The sequence below is a fragment of the Mixophyes fleayi genome, chromosome 12, assembly GCF_038048845.1.
Source record: "Mixophyes fleayi isolate aMixFle1 chromosome 12, aMixFle1.hap1, whole genome shotgun sequence".
NCBI lineage: Eukaryota > Metazoa > Chordata > Amphibia > Anura > Limnodynastidae > Mixophyes > Mixophyes fleayi.
In genome coordinates, this window is record NC_134413.1 from 9169634 (window position 1) to 9189783 (window position 20150).

Here is a 20150-nt window from a genome sequence, read left to right on the forward strand (position 1 = left end):
GAATGTAGGATGTACGATGCTATGAATGTAGGATGTAGGATGCTATGAATGCTTACTGTGCATAAAATAAATTTTTACAGTTGCTCCTAAATGCAAACACATGTTCTAGCATGCAAACACAGCCACCATCACTAGTAATCGGCACGTACACCTGACCTGTAGCTGGAGCATGAGACACGACTGAGAAACAAGCATTTCGAGATGCTCAAAGCTTGAATCGGACGCTGGTGTGAGCATTCCAGCTTGGTACACCCATAGTGTACATTGATTACGTGCATATGCCCCTAAGCCCCTCCCCCCCACCTTTCCGCTCATTAAATCATAGGCTGTTGGAAGTGTCCTTTGCGTTCGAAGATGACTTGCATACATTTGCGTTCTCTGGCGTATGGTTTGCTTCTGGGCAATTTAAGCAATTTAATGCAAAATACAGCACATATTGGCATTTACGTTCCTTAATGAATCAGGTTCACAATGTTTATTTTCTTCCCTAATGCTGGATGCTATATACTGCATACTGGTCCACTGATCCAATATTGCCAGGGCCATCTCTTCCATTGGGCACAATGGGCAGGTGCCCGGGGGCCCCACAGGCAAGGGGGCCCCATAGACAGGGCTCTTAAGTAAAATAAATAATCCTGCAAAAAAAAAAAACCCTAACAAATCCTGCAAATATATCTATATCTATATATCTATATATATATATATATATATATATCTATATATATATATATATATATATATATATATATATATATCTATATGTATATCTATATCTATATGTATATATATATATCTATATATATATGATACACATATATAGAGGTAGGGGCCCCGCTGCACTGCTTTGCCCGGGGGCCCATAATATTGCCACTTGTGAATTGGAATTGATAAGTGCTACTGTCACTTGGTGGCCCTGAATATTGCCACTTGTGAATTGGAATTGATAAGTGCTACTGTCACTTGGTGGGTAGGAGGATTGCACAGCCAGATTTCAACAGCTCCCTGAGTGGCTCTAAGGGCATGGAAGAAAATTCCAAGGACAGATTTGTCTTATAATAAGTCATAACCAGCTCTTTTCAATTTACTCTAACCCTGCAGACAGCACTTTATCAGTAATCTTACAGAAATTGGATAATAATCTCTCTGTGAAATGAAAAGGTTGGAGCGGAGGGAATTGGAAGGTAGAGTCACGGATTCACACAGCAAAATTAAAATCTTAAATTCATTAATCTCCAGTAATCAAGAATAATGGTTGCATGGATCTCGAATATGACTCAACATGTTCTTTGTTAAAAATACCTGTGTCTTAATTATGAATCCCTACTATAAAATCCTGCTCTCGGCCCTGAATAAGGATCAGTGTCTCTATAACATATATACCCTGAAATTGAATACTTAAAAAGAATCCCTGTTACAATGCACTGTTTGAGCTACATCCCTGGTATGTGAATTATTCTAAAGTTTGACATTGTAACATTTATTAACTCTTTGAAGTCCAGAGAGACCTAACCCCCTACCAAATTGCAATTGAACGAGTTATGTTGGATAATTAGCAGTATCCAGTTAGCCATTCCAGTTATAGCAACCAGCACAGCAATTACTGCCGTTAATTAAACATTTAATTATTGGCTTGAAGCTAGCACTGTTTAGTTAAGCAGCAATTCCATTCTAGCAATGTGACTTTTTTATGTATAAATGTAAAGTTATTTTTTTGGTAAGGTAGAACAGGTGGATCTTTTAAAATTACACTTTCAATGCTTTGCTGAACCTTCAGGTATGTTCTACTGGCATATGTGTAATACACATGTTTAAAGGGCATTAAAGATCCACTTCACGTTTTCTATGGAGCTTAGAGCCTAACAGCAGTGTCGGAGGCGTGCTTATCCCAAGCTGTGGAGAATAATCCAGAGCTCAGTTGTTACTGCGAAGAGATGGAGAGTTACTGGCTTGGGAAGAATTGATGCAGAGCAGGGATCACCATACGCTAATACATTATAGCACAATGGTGATTAGATTCGCTTTCTGTGCACATAAATCCGACAAGACTGGATGGCGCTGAACTCACTGGAGTCCAACATTTTACTTCTGGAGAGCTCCTGATATTCACCGGAAGATCCCTAAATATATATTGGGATCTTTCGCAATAACTGATCTGTCTTCTATTTCTAAAACAAACTATTGGGAATCTGGAATCGCGCGGACATCAGACTAGAAGGATTCCTGAAGTTTGGCTGCAGTTTTATTGATTGGAGTAAAGATAAATAATGAATGGAGATAGAGAGGAAGCCTGACAAGTATTAATCGGTGAGACCAAGGATAGTGCATCGGTGCAAGCTGAAGGATTGTGTCATGAGATTCAATGTACACGGTATGTTATATCTGCTCTGTGCCTGTGTTAGACCATATATGGGGGTCGGGACACTTTTATGAAAAGGATGAATGACACGTGTCTTCTGTTGCAGGATCTCTGAGGAACTAGTGATGGAAATCCCATCTGTGTGTGCGTTATGCTTCATCCTGTCTCAGTCTCTCGTCTTAGCCACTCAAGGTAAATGCTGAATGATTATCTTTTACCACCTCATCTTCTCCGATATCTAATTCAGAGGTTGCTTTCCAGCTGCTGTGGTACTACAAGTCCCAGCACAATGGCTGGCAGGAAATCAAGGGGTTTGTGGTTCCACAACAGGTAGCCTATCTCTGACCATGTCATTCTTGTGTAGGGTACAAGATACTTATTTGATAAATGTGAATTCTTTTTAACCCTATAACCCTCTCTCCTCACTTCTCATGTGTTCTTATGAATTTTATAGTCTGAGGTGGATAACAGAACTGTCACTTATTATTACTATACTTAAATCATTTATTTACAATACAATCCAGTGGGTATAAATCTTATTTAAGCATGCAGAATGGAGTTTTGACTTTTTGTTCTGCAAATCTGGGTTAAATCTTTTTCACCTGAAACACCGCCCACAGAAATTCACATTTAAATCTAATTTAATTTTATATCTGCAGGTGATTAAACAAACTAGCAAAATAAACATTAAGACAAAATATTATGGAGGATATTGCTGGCACAGCAAAATGTTTATAAACTGTTTCCTGTTTATTTTGTTGAATGGATTTAATATGTTTGACAGATCAGTGCAGTGGATGAAACAAACACACACAATGAAATAGACAATAAAGCAATTTAAAAAATTATTTTAATTAAAGCAATTTAAAAAATGATTTTAAATAATTTAAAGAGTCACTGATGGGGAGATGTATATAGAATCCTCTAGAGCGTCATTATCTATCTACAGGATCAATGCTCTTTTTAAAATTAATGTTTTTCTTCTCTCTTCAGGATATTAGTCATTCTGCATTTTTAATCTTAACTTGCTGCACAAGATTCTATAACAGCCGACCTGATACACTTGAGAAATTTAATTTCTAGCAGAGGAACGTTTTATTTGGTGCTGCAGGTACAAACCCAGATGATTTATTACACAGATCCTGACATTTAATTTGTTTTTCACTCTTTATTTTGAAGCCACGTCATTGAAATCCAATGCAATCTTGTATAGTGTAACTAGGTCTCATTTATCTTGGAACTGCCAATGGTCTCCTTTAAATGTTTTAAAGCCAATGGTCTACTCAAACTTTTTTCTTTTAAATTTATGTTCCCTAGCTGATTTGCAAACACGGTTTTCTGCTGTTTATACTAATGTAAATATCGGATCCTCAGCAACACTACGGGGCATATTCAATTCTCGGCGGAAACTTCGAAAATCTTGCGCTCTTCGCACGCACTGCGTAAAAACCGTTATTACGGTAGTTTTCTCGCTGGATTTCAGCTCGCAGCTCCCTGAGCCGCGAGCTGAAATCCAGCACTACCGTAATAACGGTAGTAGTTTTTACGCGGCGGGATTTCTCAACAATTGAATACGCCCCTAATATTCAATTCTTGAATATACTCGCGGCGTTAAAACTATTACCGGTATTACGGTAGTAGTTAGCTGGATTTCAGCCTGCAGCTCCCTGAGCTGCGAGTACCGTAATACCGGTATTTACGTGCACTATTACCGTAATGATGGTAATAGTGCGCGCGCTGTGAGATTTTTGGCTATAATGCCAACAATTGAATATGCCCCAAGGTTAACTGTTTTGTGGAATGTTGCAACATTGTTTCAACAAAGTAACAATAAACTGTAGTGTTGGCTTTCTGCCAAGTAGTTGTGGTTTGGTGGATAAGGAGGGGGGGGGGGGGAGCCTAGTCTGCTATTTATTAAATTTAGAGAAAGCATTAGGCTGCCAGTGGTGAAAGAGTTTTTAGATACTTTAGGAGGCCAATGAGCCTTGGCTTGATAAATTACAAAAGCAGGACCGTTTGATACATATGTCGTATGATACAAAATTATTCTTACTGCTACCAACTATCCACCAATGATAAACCCCTTATTACGTACAGCTCATCTGAAATCTCCAGCACACATTCTTAAGAAGCAACTGTAGTCAATGCAGAAAACGTCTGCAAATAGTCCAGGCGGTGTATTTACTAAACTGCGGATTTGAAAAAGATGAGATGTTGCCTATAGCAACATCTCCACCTTATAACGAGGAGCATTATATAGTCAGCTGACATAACTTCTTCATCATCATCATCAGCTATTTATATAGCGCCACTGATTCCGCAGCACTGTACAGAGAACTCATTCACATCAGTCCCTGCCCCATCAGAGCTTACAATCTAAATCCCTTAACATACATACACACAGATCGAGAGAGACTAAAGCAATTTAATAGCAGCCAATTAACCTACCAGTATGTTTTTGGAGTGTGGGAGGAAACCGGAGCACCCGGAGGAAACCCACGCAAACACGGGGAGAACATACAAACTCCTCACAGAGAAGGCCATGGTCGGGAATCGAACTCATGACCTCAGTGCTGTGAGGCAGAAGTGCTAACCACTGAGCCACTTTCTTTAATAACCTCTGATAGAGATCTGTCAATCAAACGCATTTGCTATTATATAAATAATAAGGACATTTAATGAGTTTACGGTTATGAACCCTGAAATTATGTCCTGCATGTGTTAAATCTAAGACTTTGTGTTTCATCAGGAAAAGATTTGTCTGGATACCAACCTAATTATAAACCATCATTTGCATACTAACATAAGTAGGAGTGGCTTAAATGTTCTGTTATCTGCTATGTGGTAAGACCAAAGGCCCACATAGTTTTACTAACTATATAAATATGTGTAGGTGCAGCACAATTGTGCTTAGTTTTAATTGTAAATCTATAGGTCCATGACCATTTCTGCTTTTTGGAAATGGCTCTGTACACGACCGTTTCCCACAACTGATTTCCATATATAATCTAATCCGTGCTGCTGGTTCAGGATGTTTCAGCTGCATAAATAACCTTTTATTTGTGCTTTTATGCAACAGTCTCAGTTCATTCTAATTTTGGAACCTGGATATTGCTAATGAGCCACAGGATTCCGCAGAACTGAACACTGGATTCCGAGCACTCTAAATCAATACACTTACTCTTATTCCATCAATGCTATTATGGCCATTCTCTATATATCTGTGTAATGTCGTTACCATGTATGTGAAGTGTTTGATGGTGATTTACAGTAAAATAAAGAGAATAAAAACACTTTCGTCTGGAGAAGAGCCACTTTCATCTGTGTGGAAACGTACAGTGTGTTCTCTTCCACCAGAATAAGAGGAAAACAATCATTATAACTATTTATAGCTCTGCCAATGACATTGAATGTAAGGTCAAGAGCACCGGAGCACCGGAGCACAACCGTACATATAATAATTCACTATATATGACAAGACAGAGCTTTAATCAACAATGTCACACTTTAAGTGATTAGATGAAGAAAAAAATAGCACGGTAACCAATTTGTCTTCTGGCGTTCTTCCACTGAAAATACTAATTAAAGTGGCATGGAGTATCTCCTCCCACCTCTATTCCAAACAGCAAAGAACTACCCAGGGCGAAAAATAAATAAAAGTTGTGTGTTATACAATGTACACGTCACAGCCTGTCGGTATTCAGGTCTGATAGATTTGGTGCCATGTGTTAAGTTAGCAAAGTGAATCAATGAAGGATACGTCTGTATCAAAATTATATCAGCTATTGTCTTTCAAGATTGTAGGGACCTACCAAATTCTACAGAGCATTTCTGTTAACGAGGAGACTGCAAGAATGTTATTTGAATCAGAGGATGAAACAATTGGGGGTGCTGTGGCTACAAGACCTGGAGGTGAAGGGGTTGCCAGGAGGGGGTGGGCAGGAAACGAGTACGGCATCTCCGAGATCCTAACCTAATTTCGCTATTGGCGATGCACTGACCCTCCCCTGGGTGAGACTGTGGCATCTGCACTGCCCCAGAGGAACAGAGGATGAAATCCTCACCCTATGAATCCGCTTTTATAAACGGCAATAGTTAGCAAAAGGGTGAAACAGAGGATTAAGCTCAGTAATACATGGGCATTAATTTGTGTTAATCTACAATAGTTGGCTTAGTTGCTCTTCATCATGATGGTTAAACTGGAGTCTGAAGTCTTCTGTCCACATTGAAAATAGAGAGACAATATGTTGTGCCTTATAGGGTCTAGAAACAAAGGTCATTTTTACAAAGGTCATTTTTTTTTTTTTAAGAAAGGAGCACACCTCATGACTCCCCTATTGTTAGCGCAAATAGAGTCAGTGTAAAATGGATCTACTAGCAGTTGAGATGTGATGCAGGTTACACTGGATTTATCAGTGCTGACAGGCAGGAGACATCTCGCAGCTCCCTCAAAACTTAAGGAAATCCCTGATGTCACAGTTCTGACATCACATGGTTTCCTGTGATCAGCGGGGAAGCCCTGGAGCGGAGTACAGAGATCCAGTGGCCAGGAACCCTAGATAACGATTCCTGGCCATGCAACAGTACCTGAAGCTGTCAAAGAAAAATGCTTTATGTTTAGTTTTATTTGCCCACTATGAAAATTATGTAAATTTAATTTTTGCCTCTGACCCAACAGCACAGTCGGTGACCATGGGGAAGCTGGAACTTATCAAACTATTATTTTGGACACGCTCACTTAGACCTTTATCTACCCTATAGGTACATTCCTCTGACCAATCGTATCGAAGCATCTCTATTATTCAACTACTTCGTTAGTCTTCCGGACATTCTGACAGTCGGCAACTATGAATTTATATAAAAGTGACATAACATTATCCAACGACATTCAAACAAATACTACAATTTCCTTAAAGTCATGGCACATACTTTAGACATTGCAGACAACAATAACTCATTAAATTTTACTTTCTTGTCATATATATAAAGTACCTTATGGTCTAGCAGGAGACTTAAAGCAGTTTATAATCATGTCTTGCACTAAGCAGAATACACAAATGAAATGTCAGCTAACACGAGTGATATATACTCCCACACGCTCAGCGAGAAGCAAAACATTTACCCAGATGGACTGGGTGACATTTTCCTTCTGCCCCGAGTGCGACCTCTTCCACCTTGGACGGAGGTAACCATGGAGGTTCAATACTTTTTATTGTAAATGCATGATAGTAGAAAAATGCGCCATGAACCTTCCTCGTTGCGTTTTATGGCCTTTAAGGTGAAGGTGTGTATTAACAATGCATTTACCACAAAGATGACCGAGTTTCCATGTTTACATTCATTCGCCGTGAACCGGAGCTCAGAAGCCTGTGTCTGAACTTTAAAATAAAACTAATGATACAAATGACACAATTTGTTTATTTTCTAGGGATTTGCAGACCCGGTTGTCATTCTAAAAATGGGTTTTGTGAGAGTCCTGGAGAATGCAGGTAATGTAGATGTTGCAGAATACATTATATACTTATTGAAGATCATTTTCCATTATACCATGAAAAAATTATATTATCATGGTTTATTTATACAGAGTCATCATATTACGCAGTGCTATATGGAGAATATTGAATCATTCACATCAGTCCCTTCCCCATAGGCGCTTACAGTATACTTGTAACATTGTGGAAACACAAACATTGGTTCGGCCCATAGAATAGCAGATTTTCCTCTCTTTAATGTAAAATTTAGCACATTTGTATAGGTTGTAATTTTATTAAATAGCATAATAAACTTATGCAAGTATTTGACGATGCAAAAATTTATGTGGAAGCTGTTGCAATAATGAAAATGATGAATCTATGAATAGGGTGATTGGATATTTAATCCAATAACTAGGGGCCTGGTTCATTAAGGATCTTAACTTAAGAAACTTCTTAGTTCAGTCTCCTGGACAAAACCATGCTACAATGCAAGGGGTGCAAATGACTATTCTGTTTTGCACATAAGTTAAATACTGGCTGTTTTTTCATGTAACACACAAATATCAACTTTAAATTTCAGTGAACAAATAAGCTATCAAGTATTTGTGTGCTACATGAAAAAACAGTCAGTGTTTAACTTATGTGCAAAACAGAATACTAATTTGCACCCCTTGCATTGTAACATGGTTTTGTCCAGGAGACTTAAATAAGAAGTTTCTCAAGTTAAGATCCTTAATGAATAAGGCTCTAGAGATCTGGATAGCTGAAAATAAAATCAATTCATATACAGCCTCTTGCACTCACATACGCTGTTTAATAATGGGTATGAAATCACTGAACTGCTTATAAATCAGATTGGGGATTGCTGAGATTTGTAGTTCTACAACAGCAGGACGCTGAAGGATGATATATAGTAATACAATATTTACTCTCTGCAGATGTCGCACTGGCTGGAAAGGACAGTTTTGTGACCAGTGTGTGCCATTCCCCGGCTGTCTGCATGGCAGCTGTAACAAGCCCTGGCAATGTATCTGTGAGGAGGGATGGATCGGGAGCCACTGCAACATTGGTTTGTGGAAATTACAATTAAAATAAGATCCCTTTATTATAAAGTGCAAATTAAACTTATTTCTGATTTCCAGTGGTCCAACGGGGTGTAACCTTCTTGTAAAGACTGGCCTTACTATAAGTGGGTGTGGATGGGTGGAACATGGTTGTCCCTTTAATACAGCAATGTGGCCCTCTTTATGGTGATACTTGAACAGCACAAAACTAGGTAAAGTAGAGATTTGTACATATCACATAACCAGATATGTTATAATAATGACAACAGCTCCCCCTAGAGTTTAGACAGAGAAATATATTTTCATGGAAACCATTGTTGTATTGCAGATTAATCTTTAAAGTTTTATAGGGAGTAAACATTTTTAGAAATTGTGTATAAGTGATTTTTATAAACGCTAGGTTCTAAGCCACAGACTGAGAGTTATATAGTGGAAGGAGCAGGGTCCTCCAGCAGCACTGAGTATATCAGGAGATGAGTGATGTGTTAGTGAGGACAGGGCTGCATGTGACAGGGGCAGGGACATGATGTGAGGAGGGGAATGGAGGCAGCAGGAAGCCACAGACTAAGAGTTATATAGTGGAAGGAGAAGGGTGCCCCAGCAGCACAGAGAATATCAGGAGATCAGTGATGTGCTAGTGAGGATCAGGGCTGGATTTACCACTAGGCAACCTAGGCAATTGCCTAGGGCCCAGCAGTCCCCAGAGGGCCCTCCCAGGGCCGGAGGTGAGACCACCCTTTAAAAATGGGGCGCTACTTATGTGCCAGTGCTATATGCTTGCCCCCAGGCTAAAGTCTGCCAGCCAGCCCCTGAATAGGGGTATATGTTATGCTAAAAAAAACTATAGTGCTATGGATTTTTTCAGGGAGGGGGCCCCAAACCAGTATCTTGCCTAGGGCCCCATGAGGTCTAAATCCAGCTCTGGTGAGGACAGAGCTGCATGTGACAGGGGCAGTGACATGATGTGATTATAGGAATGGAGGCAGCGGAAAGCCACAGACTGAGAGTTATATAGTGGAAGGAGCAGGATCTCCCAACATACAAAGCAGTGATATCAGGCTCCTGTCTCGCTGATGCAGAAACAATGCAGTATTAATCACACCCCTATAGGACAGAAATTTAATATAAGCAACTTGTAAGACGATGATCTGTAAAATTAAACTCTTCTGCCACCTTCTGGTGGAAAAATAAACATAAAATAAAGTTGTTTTATATCAAATCTTCTTGTGTGCTGCATATATCAGCTGGCTTGTATCAATTCTCTTTTAAATCCCTTTTGAAACCTGACATCCTCCTCCATTCCCAATGTAATACCATGGAATGTGAGACACTTTGCTGCAACAATGTTGCAGCTCTCTGCTAAGCTGTTAACCCTTAGCGCCCCAGAGAAGCTTTAAGGGTGTTTCCTGTTCCATCTTAATCTGCTCATTGAATCATCAATAAGAACAGCCTAAGGCAGCAGGCAATTAACATAATGTTTGCAGATAATATTATTAACATTTATTTAATTTTAAAAAACATTGGACATTTCCATTTAAAAAACAAAACTAAAAACCCCCCACACACGCAGGCACATATATCCCAACTGTCCCTATTTATGTGGGATTGTCCCTAGAATCGCCTTCCTGTGTTTTCGTGGTAGGTCCTAGCGCTTCAGTTGTGACTTGCCCAGATCATGATGAGACCACGGCCCCACCACAAGGTGGCCACTGCCCCGCCCAGCTTCCAAAAATCAAAATATTTATAGATATGCATGCAGGTCTACCGGCCAAACAGCAAAGTGACCCTGGAATTTTGTTTTTTAATGTAGACGCCTATGATATATGTAACACAGATATGATCAGTGTATTGGTGTGAGTTTCTCAGACTACAGCTAGGTGGCGCCATACACTACATTATTATAGTAATGATATATATATATATACATATATATATTCTACTCTTACAGATATCCATCCGTGCGCTGCATCTCCCTGTTCCAGCAACTCCACCTGCATTGAGACTGGCGATGGCGGATACATTTGCCTCTGTGCTCCGGACTTTACTGGAAATAACTGTCTGGCTAAGAAAGGGCCGTGCATCGCAAATGGGTAACTTCATTCTCACAGCTTCAGTCTTTAGGTGATACATAATACACAAGGTATAATACCTACTGTGGAGGCAGCGGGTCTACTTTAATGGTTACGTTTAGTAGTACGAAGGAACAGTGAGCAGGAAACTGAAAACCGCACAAATCTGCAACACCATTTTAAACTTAATGATGTCTACTAATAAGCATACTTGCCAACTCTCCCGGAAAGTCTGGGAGACTCCAGAAATTCGGGTTGGTCTCCGCCCTTTAGTCACGCCCCTCTCCCGGACGTCGCCTACAGAAAGTAGGCAAGTATGCCAATAGGGTATGTGTTGGACAATTAGGCTACTTAAGATGGGGCATAATTAGGGGCTGACTGGGCTGGGGGGCATCTCCCCTCCCCCCCCTGGCCAGTCCCATAGGGGGGTACCTTGGGCTGGATCACTGGGCCATCTGCACTTGTTTTCCTTTAAAATGTTTGTAATAGGCTGCTGAGCCGAGTCTTGCCCACCAGGCTACAATTCGCCAGCCCTCCCCTGGGTATGATTACCCTCTTTTTGGCAACACTACTGTGTCTCATCAACCAACAAACCAGCTGATAAACATATTTTAATTCCTTCATAGTCAGGGTACATTTTTTGTTAACCCATTATTTTCTGTCGTTTTAGCAAATTTAATTTAAATGTGGGACAGCTAAATATTTCTTTTGGTAATTGGCATAAATAGAGGGTCATATAGTGAAAAGTGAAGTTGTATGCCTCATTTAATGCCCTTTCTCCTCCATCTGCTTTCCAGGCACCCTCAGATTCATACCTTAAATTTGGGGATCTTATTAAAATTAAAGATTAATGCCAATTATAAAATTGGGACAATAGTAGCATTCTGACAGGTAACAATTATTTTGGTAGCTGTGAATTTAGTCAATGTACGGAGTATGGGGTAAGATGAGCGTATTGCACACGTAACCGGGAATTTGAAGGTCCCAGGAACAAAAGTGTGAGAGTTGTTGAACCCAGTTCAAGCGCACCACCTATTTTCCAAGTAGTTAGAGTGAAAATTCTATCAGTCATATTGTTTAGAACCATCAGACGAAACTTAATGTGTAATCAGTGTGATTGGACTTCTTTATATCTAGCAACTGCTAATCAATAGTCTATAAAGATTCATTTGCGTAAGGTCAGAGCACCCGCAGAGCTATTTTAAACAAGATACGCTACGCAACTGGACGTACGTCCGAAAATTATTCAGGCCCTGGGTGTGTAAGTGACCTCTGTGTTAACGTGACTCGTTCACTTCAATGAAAACTTCTGTCTATTCCTGAAAACTGTCCCCATAAAATTGGTGCCGTCATTATTTTAGTTTTGGATAATATAAAGTTTAATAAGTATAAATGTATAATTATAATATATAATTCATGGAAACATTTGTTACACTCGTGAGTCTGCTTTTCTTGCAGATCGGGACGGCGATGTTTCACATGCAGAAGTACCAGCTCCTTATAATGAAAATCTAACCAGCTCTCCTCTGTATCGCGGATGATTCTTCTGTTAGTGTCATTATTGCTTCAGAGATTTGCAATTCAAATCAAATTAAAACGTCTTATAAAGACGACTAAAAATATCCTGCGCAGTCTCGATATATCAGCGCTGCTCTCTACGCCTCATGCTGTGGTTACTAGAGAGAGTTTATACCTTTACTTATGTTTTATTGAGTATCTCAGACAGCAGAATACAGCAGGATACCTTTCATCTGATAATCTAATTTATGCAGAATGCGGCTTATACAAGCGCAATTAAAACGCTTAACTAGCAATCGTCTGACATTGCAAGGTAATCGCACAAAGCTGCTGCTTACGTTGGGCTTGAAAGTTCGGTCATTACAATGTTGTTCAATATCTACTTTACAAATAAATGCACAGGGTCTGTATATTTAAATAAAGTAATTTGACTAGTATGGCCCAATTCTATAGATTGCAAGCAGCACTTTGTCTGTTGATACCCAGTTTTGCTTTATTACTGTGTCTGTTATGAATTAATGGATGGTTCAGATGCAAAAGCTCTTTAATAGTCACTTTCTGCTGGTCAATTACAGCACAAAAATTCACGGTACAAGTCCTGCTGTCAATCGGTCTACTGTGGCATATGATGGGGGGGAAGGGGCAGCTGTGTCACAGAGTATTAACAGACCAGTTTGGGCTCCCAAACTTTTGTTAAGAACAAGGCTGGTGGAAAAGTTACTTAGTTCTGGGGCTATAGTGGCAGAGTTGCCTGCTTTTTTCGTTATATTATCATATTTTTTCCTATGTATGTCTACCCGCCTCAAAACAGTCAACACTTGTTCTAAATACTGATAGAGTGTCCATATTCTTGAAGACACATGGCGCATGGCAGTGGGTGAGGCCAAGGAGACCTGTACCGCCTAGCGATTGGGGGGGACAGGCATCAGATTCGGCCTACGGAGGCAAACCTGGACTGGGTAAAATGGACTGCTTGTCCGACTTTTAGTAAGGCACCGGCCTCTAGGGCTGCAATGTCTTCTCAATGGTGGAAATAGACGCACACAGCCGCCAAACGCCTAGTGAATCACTGAGCTGTCGGAGACTTCATTGACCATTGGCTATGTACACGGATATGAGCTGGTGCTTTGTGTGATGGGGAAGCTTTATTGTGCCTGGAGTGCCTAGGTGGATTGGTTTTGCATTAGCACATCAAAAATTGCATCCATGGCAAAGTTGGCAAATCTGGCACAGGGTCAAAGATGGACTTGGAAGTATTTGAAAGGAGGGAGGCAGAGTCCGTGCTGTTGCGGCAGAGATGTAGAGATAAAACAGACCGCACATCCAAGTTGCAAAAAAAACAACATTTCAGGATAAGGGGCCTGATTCAATAAGGATCTTAACTTGAGAAACTTCTTATTTCAGTCTCCTGGACAAAACCATGTTACAATGCAAGGGGTGCAAATTAGTATTCTGTTTTGCACATAAGTTAAATACTGACTGTTTTTTCATGTAACACACAAATATCAACTTTAAATTTCAGTGTACAAATAAGCTGTCAAGTATTTGTGTGCTACATGAAAAAACAGTCAGTATTTAACTTATGGGCAAAACAGAATACTAATTTGCACCCCTTGCATTGTAACATGGTTTTGTCCAGGAGACTGAAATAAGAAGTTTCTTAAGTTAAGATCCTTAATGAATCAGGCCCAAGATGTTTAAAGTGTGAGGAAGTAATTGGAGATTGAGAATACTTAAAGACAGTCGTGATTATTTGTTCGGTGCACTAGGGCTTCTTAACTGTGAATGAACCTGAGGCTTACAATCCTGGAGGTGGCAGAAATCAATTCTTTTTTCCCATCATTTTATCGAAGTCTCTTGCATCACCTCAACACACACATGGGGGTAAATGTATCAATCTGCGGGTTCTTCAACACCCGCGTGTTCAGCCTCTTCCGCGATTAAATTTTAAGCGGCGCTGCATTGTAAAGGGTTAACTTCCCTTTACAATGCAGCGCCGCTTGAAATTTAATCGCGGAAGAGGCTGAACACGCGGGTGTTGAAGAACCCGCAGATTGATACATTTACCCCATGATGTACAATTTGCATTTATACAAGGTATCAATCCAAAATAAATTAGACAAAGTCATTCCAATGTCCAATAACTTTGTGAGTGAGTTCTCTCTACAGCGCTGCGGAATTAGTGGAGCAATATAAATAGCTGCTGCTGCCGATGAAGCGTTATATGAAAGATTACCCTTTACCCTTCATCCAGCTAATTTTATTAGTATATCCAGACAGATTATGTCGGTAATTGAGGGTTAATTGTTCTTGTTCATGTGATTGAGGCTGATTTTGTGTTTTGTGTCTGAATTCAGGTCTCCCTGTCAGAATGGAGGGACTTGCGCAGACGACAACGGTCTTGCTACCCACGCGTCTTGCCAGTGCCCGGCTGGTTTTGTAGGTCAATTCTGTGAGGCGGACAAAGATGACTGCAACCCCAACCCTTGTGCAAACGGCGGGAAGTGCACCGATCTCGGCCCAGGCTTTCAATGTCAATGTCCACCTGGGTTTAATGGCGGGTCCTGCACTAAAGTCACTCCCGTGTGTAGCAGTAATCCGTGTGCCAATGGTGGGACATGCTACGAGAAGACGGATGGATTTCACTGCACCTGTCTCCCTGAATACAGAGGGTCTACTTGTGCCTTTACTCATAAAAATAAAAGTGACCACGTCGATGGACACGTTCAACCATACCACAAGCCCTTCCAACGCCAAGGTCACGAGGTTCTGAAGATCACAATGAAGGAGACAATCCACAACATGGATCCTCTACTGAGTAGAAGTCAGATCATCTGCTTCATTGTCCTGGGTCTTCTAACCTGCCTCATCGTCCTCATTACCACCGGGATTGTCTTCTTCTCCAAGTGTGAAACTTGGGCAGCCAACGCAAAGTACAGCCACTTGATCCGCAAGAAAAAGGATTACTACATCAAGTCCAACAGAGAAAAGGGCAATGACGTCAAAATTATCTTCCCAGAAAAAGTCCAAATCGCAAACTATAGCAGGAGTTACACAACTATTTAAGAATAAATACGTGATTTCAGACGTTCTGAATTTGTTATTTGACTCTTTGCAGCTTCATCCAGTTCCCATCTCTGCCACAGCCTTTCAGATGGCGCAAAAGATAGACCACCCACTTCCAAAGTATAAGGAAAATGGGGACTTAGCAGCGGAAATCTACATGGCCCCTCGGGTCACCAGAATGTTTTAATGGGTCGTGATGGGATAGAACTGGAGTTCAAGTGTCATTAAACTTAAAACAAAAAATATCTTTTCAGGGAACAAAGGCAAGTGGTTGATTTTTCTTTCTAAATTATTACTGTGCAAAGAAGAAGCAGGACTTTGCAAACTGTTCCAGGCAGCTAAGGCCAAAGCACTGCGTCATGCAGTCAGGATTCGGCAGAAATAGAGTTTCCTTGTGCTGCAAATGTTTAGGAAGTGAACAACAAACTAAGCCTAAGTTAAGACTTACACCTGGTTTATATGAATATAAACTGTCCATTCATTTGTCAAAGCCAAAACATTAACGTATTTTGAGTTAAAGGTGTGATTTTTATGTGAATTACCACATCATATGCTCCACAGAAATATAAATTGTGCATCAAGAAAGAGACGAATATTCTGCAGGTCTGCAGAGCATATAGAGCTAATAAAATCAATGGTAAGTATTTGTGTCAGGATGTACAATAGAGAAATATTGCCTTGCACACAAGGATCGTAAACTAAATGCAAGTACTGAATCACGTGCAACAATTACTACAATGCACCATGCCATCACAAGCTTTTAATTAATGGATATACAGACAATGCAAATGGCTATTACACGTCAACATAAAAAAAACACTTTTTGGGAAACTTTAATTTAAGGGATCGTAACAAGTTTACTTGAAGATTGTAAATAGCTGTGCTCTGCTGTGTTACCACCGTTCTGTCTTGTCGCATTTAGTAACTTGTATCTTGCAGCTAATCATCCACCATGTTTTCCTTCTAAGCATAATAAATATATAGAAGATTTAAATGTTCTCACAAACACTGACAAGCAGCAAACATATCTAGTTATATATCATTTGATATAAAAATTCAAGCTTTGGTATGTTACAAACGGCAGGTCATTTGAATAACAAGTACAAGTGCAAAAAACAAGCGTTTTGTGAAATCACGCATTTCATTTTTAAGAGGAAACGCGTGGATGTGGCTTGTTCCCTGCTGTGTACAGGATAGGCGTATGAATGTACTTCATTTTTTTTTTTTTTTGTAAACTTTATTAAACCAATTAAAGTCCAGTACAATGCAACACAGGATATAATAAATTGTTACAACACTCTTTGATGTTTGTTTTTTGCATAATCTGGGGGAATCTAAACACCAAAATGAGGGAGGGAGGGAATATTCATGTGGGGGGGGAGTCCATGAGCATCTATGTATTCATAGAAACCCACTAACACCGACCTCGTTGATGTGGCTCTCCTAGAATTGTATCATTGTGGCCCCACCACTGCATGGCGGTGATGTGATGGCGGCCCAACGTGCACTGGCCCCCGCACCGCCCGTCAGGATCTCAAATAAATGAAGGGTTATAACAAGGTACAGGAGGGAAACATTCTACAAATGAAGAGAAGTATTAGAACACGAGGACATGCACTGACACTGGGGGAAGAGAAGTATTAGAACAGGAGGACATGTACTGACACTGGGGGGAATAGAAGTATTAGAACACGAGGACATGCACTGACACTGGGGGGGAAGAGAAGTATTAGAACACGAGGACATGTACTGACACTGGAGGGAAGAGAAGTATTAGAACACGAGGACATGTACTGACACTGGGGGGAAGAGAAGTATTAGAACACGAGGACATGTACTGACACTGGGGGGAATAGAAGTATTAGAACACAAGGACATGTACTGACACTGGGGGGAAGAGAAGTATTAGAACACGAGGACATGTACTGACACTGGGGGGAAGAGAAGTATTAGAACACGAGGACATGTACTGACACTGGGGGGAATAGAAGTATTAGAACACGAGGACATGCACTGACACTGGAGGGAAGAGAAGTATTAGGACACGAGGACATGCACTGACACTGGGGGGAATAGAAGTATTAGAACACGAGGACATGTACTGACACTGGGGGAAGAGAAGTATTAGAACAGGAGGACATGTACTGACACTGGGGGGAATAGAAGTATTAGAACACGAGGACATGCACTGACACTGGAGGGAAGAGAAGTATTAGGACACGAGGACATGCACTGACACTGGGGGGAATAGAAGTATTAGAACACGAGGACATGCACTGACACTGGAGGGAAGAGAAGTATTAGAACACGAGGACATGTACTGACACTGGGGGGAATAGAAGTATTAGAACACGAGGACATGCACTGACACTGGAGGGAAGAGAAGTATTAGAACACGAGGACATGTACTGACACTGGAGGGAAGAGAAGTATTAGAACACGAGGACATGTACTGACACTGGGGGGAAGAGAAGTATTAGAACACGAGGACATGCACTGACACTGGGGGGGAAGAGAAGTATTAGAACACGAGGACATGCACTGACACTGGAGGGAAGAGAAGTATTAGGACACGAGGACATGCACTGACACTGGGGGGAATAGAAGTATTAGAACACGAGGACATGCACTGACACTGGAGGGAAGAGAAGTATTAGAACACGAGGACATGTACTGACACTGGGGGGAATAGAAGTATTAGAACACGAGGACATGCACTGACACTGGAGGGAAGAGAAGTATTAGAACACGAGGACATGTACTGACACTGGAGGGAAGAGAAGTATTAGAACACGAGGACATGTACTGACACTGGGGGGAAGAGAAGTATTAGAACACAAGGACATGTACTGACACTGGGGGGAAGAGAAGTATTAGAACACGAGGACATGTACTGACACTGGGGGGAAGAGAAGTATTAGAACACGAGGACATGTACTGACACTGGGGGGAAGAGAAGTATTAGAACACGAGGACATGCACTGACACTGGGGGGAAGAGAAGTATTAGAACATGAGGACATGTACTGACACTGGGGGGGGGGGGTAGGTTCAGAGGAAATGTGAGGAAACACTACTTCACAGAAGGGGTAGTGGATAAGTGGAATAGCTCCCGTCAGAGGTGGTAGAGGCTAACACAGTAGAGCAATTTAAACATGCTTGGGATAGACATAAGGATATCCTTACAAAGAATAAAGAATCAAATAAGGTTTGTGGTTACCATAGGTTAAAAAATGGGCAGACTAGATGGGCCAAGTGGTTCTTATCTGCCGTCAAATTCTATGTTTCTAGATCCGTATTTTAGGAGAAAATGGAAGTTGAAATGAATGGAGATGGTGATCCTAAGGTGGTAGGATGGACTTCGTAGTGACATTTTTACCGATTCCACATTTTCCATGGGTCCCAAAAATGACCTTTAAAGAGTGATTATGTACAATAACCCCACATCATCATCTCATCCGCACACTCTCTTCTTATACTGAGCAGAGAACAGGCAAAGTTTGGCATTCAAATCCAGCAATACTGTAACTGCATTTTCATATTTACTAGCAGACATATACATGCCATGCCAGTGATCCAAAGTACCACTTGGCGGCTGATCTACGCAGGTTTACCAATTCACAACCAGGTCATTTTTTTCCGTTTACAAGTTACTTTTATTCCCCTAAGACTTACGCAGTATAGGTGATTTTCAGTATTTGCAATTAAATTTCATGGAATAAATTGCTTAAAAAAACACCAGACGACATTATGAAATTTTGTGCAATTAACATTTCCTGCCCCAAGATCTCCAGCGTGAGTGACTGATAAGTGACATCTCAGTAAACTCTATGGAGACGATTAAATGATGGCGTCGCGCCATTGAAGGACATCGCACTGCAAAGCAGTTCAGAATTGGCATTGGATATTTATATCAGACAAATGCAAAGGGAAAATAATAAAATGATTAAGCCGCAAAATAATGGAGGGTCCATAAGGCGATTGTGAATCACATTAGCAAGATCTACCTTGCACATTAATTGTCCACTCTAAACAATTGCTTTCTCTGGCTACCGCCTGTTAATAACCTGTTATTCTAATTTTTAATTTGCTATCTTTACAGACGACAATTCCATGATCAAGTGCTCACACATAGGCATTCTACGCCCTCTACTGGGACATTCAATGGGTCTGTACGACTCTGTTTCTATGCAGCTCTCTTCCCTCCCCGAGACACCATACCAAATAACAGATTGCAATATGCTCAACCTTTCTTAGCTGAGACCCAAAGTGTAGGCCCGGATTATCCAACAGGCTAACTAGGCTGAAGCACATTGCATGTGAGGGGCACAACATTTTTGGAGTTGCAAGATTGTGACAAGGAGAGGTATTAATTGAAATTGTCTTCGAAATATAAGAGAATAGTTGTTCTCCAAAGTTAAAAACCTGAAAGAAAAATGTAGTAAGGTTTTTATCTTGATGAATTCCAATGATAATGGATGAGACAGTAAGCTGTATTTTAAAAAGCCTGGAATCTAAGACGAGGGGGCTCTACAAGCATATTAGACTAGGGCGGACTGATCCATTAGCAGGTTCAGATCATTCAGCGCTATAATCATCTCCAG

At 40.6% G+C, this 20150-nt stretch overlaps 2 protein-coding genes across 8 annotated transcripts in view; one reads left to right on the forward strand and one right to left on the reverse strand.

Moving 5' to 3' along the window:
* BEGAIN (brain enriched guanylate kinase associated) overlaps nucleotides 1-20150 on the reverse strand; it is a 363458-nt gene that overhangs the window by 225090 nt on the left and 118218 nt on the right. The gene's annotated exons all lie outside the window — the stretch shown is intronic.
* On the forward strand, nucleotides 1917-16847 carry DLK1 (delta like non-canonical Notch ligand 1). The gene is made up of 6 exons (XM_075191839.1): nucleotides 1917-2368; nucleotides 2463-2548; nucleotides 7785-7845; nucleotides 8769-8899; nucleotides 10843-10984; nucleotides 14839-16847. Exons 2-6 carry the CDS (start codon nucleotides 2482-2484, stop codon nucleotides 15545-15547), a joined length of 1110 nt encoding a protein of 369 aa, XP_075047940.1. The 5' UTR covers nucleotides 1917-2368; nucleotides 2463-2481; the 3' UTR covers nucleotides 15548-16847.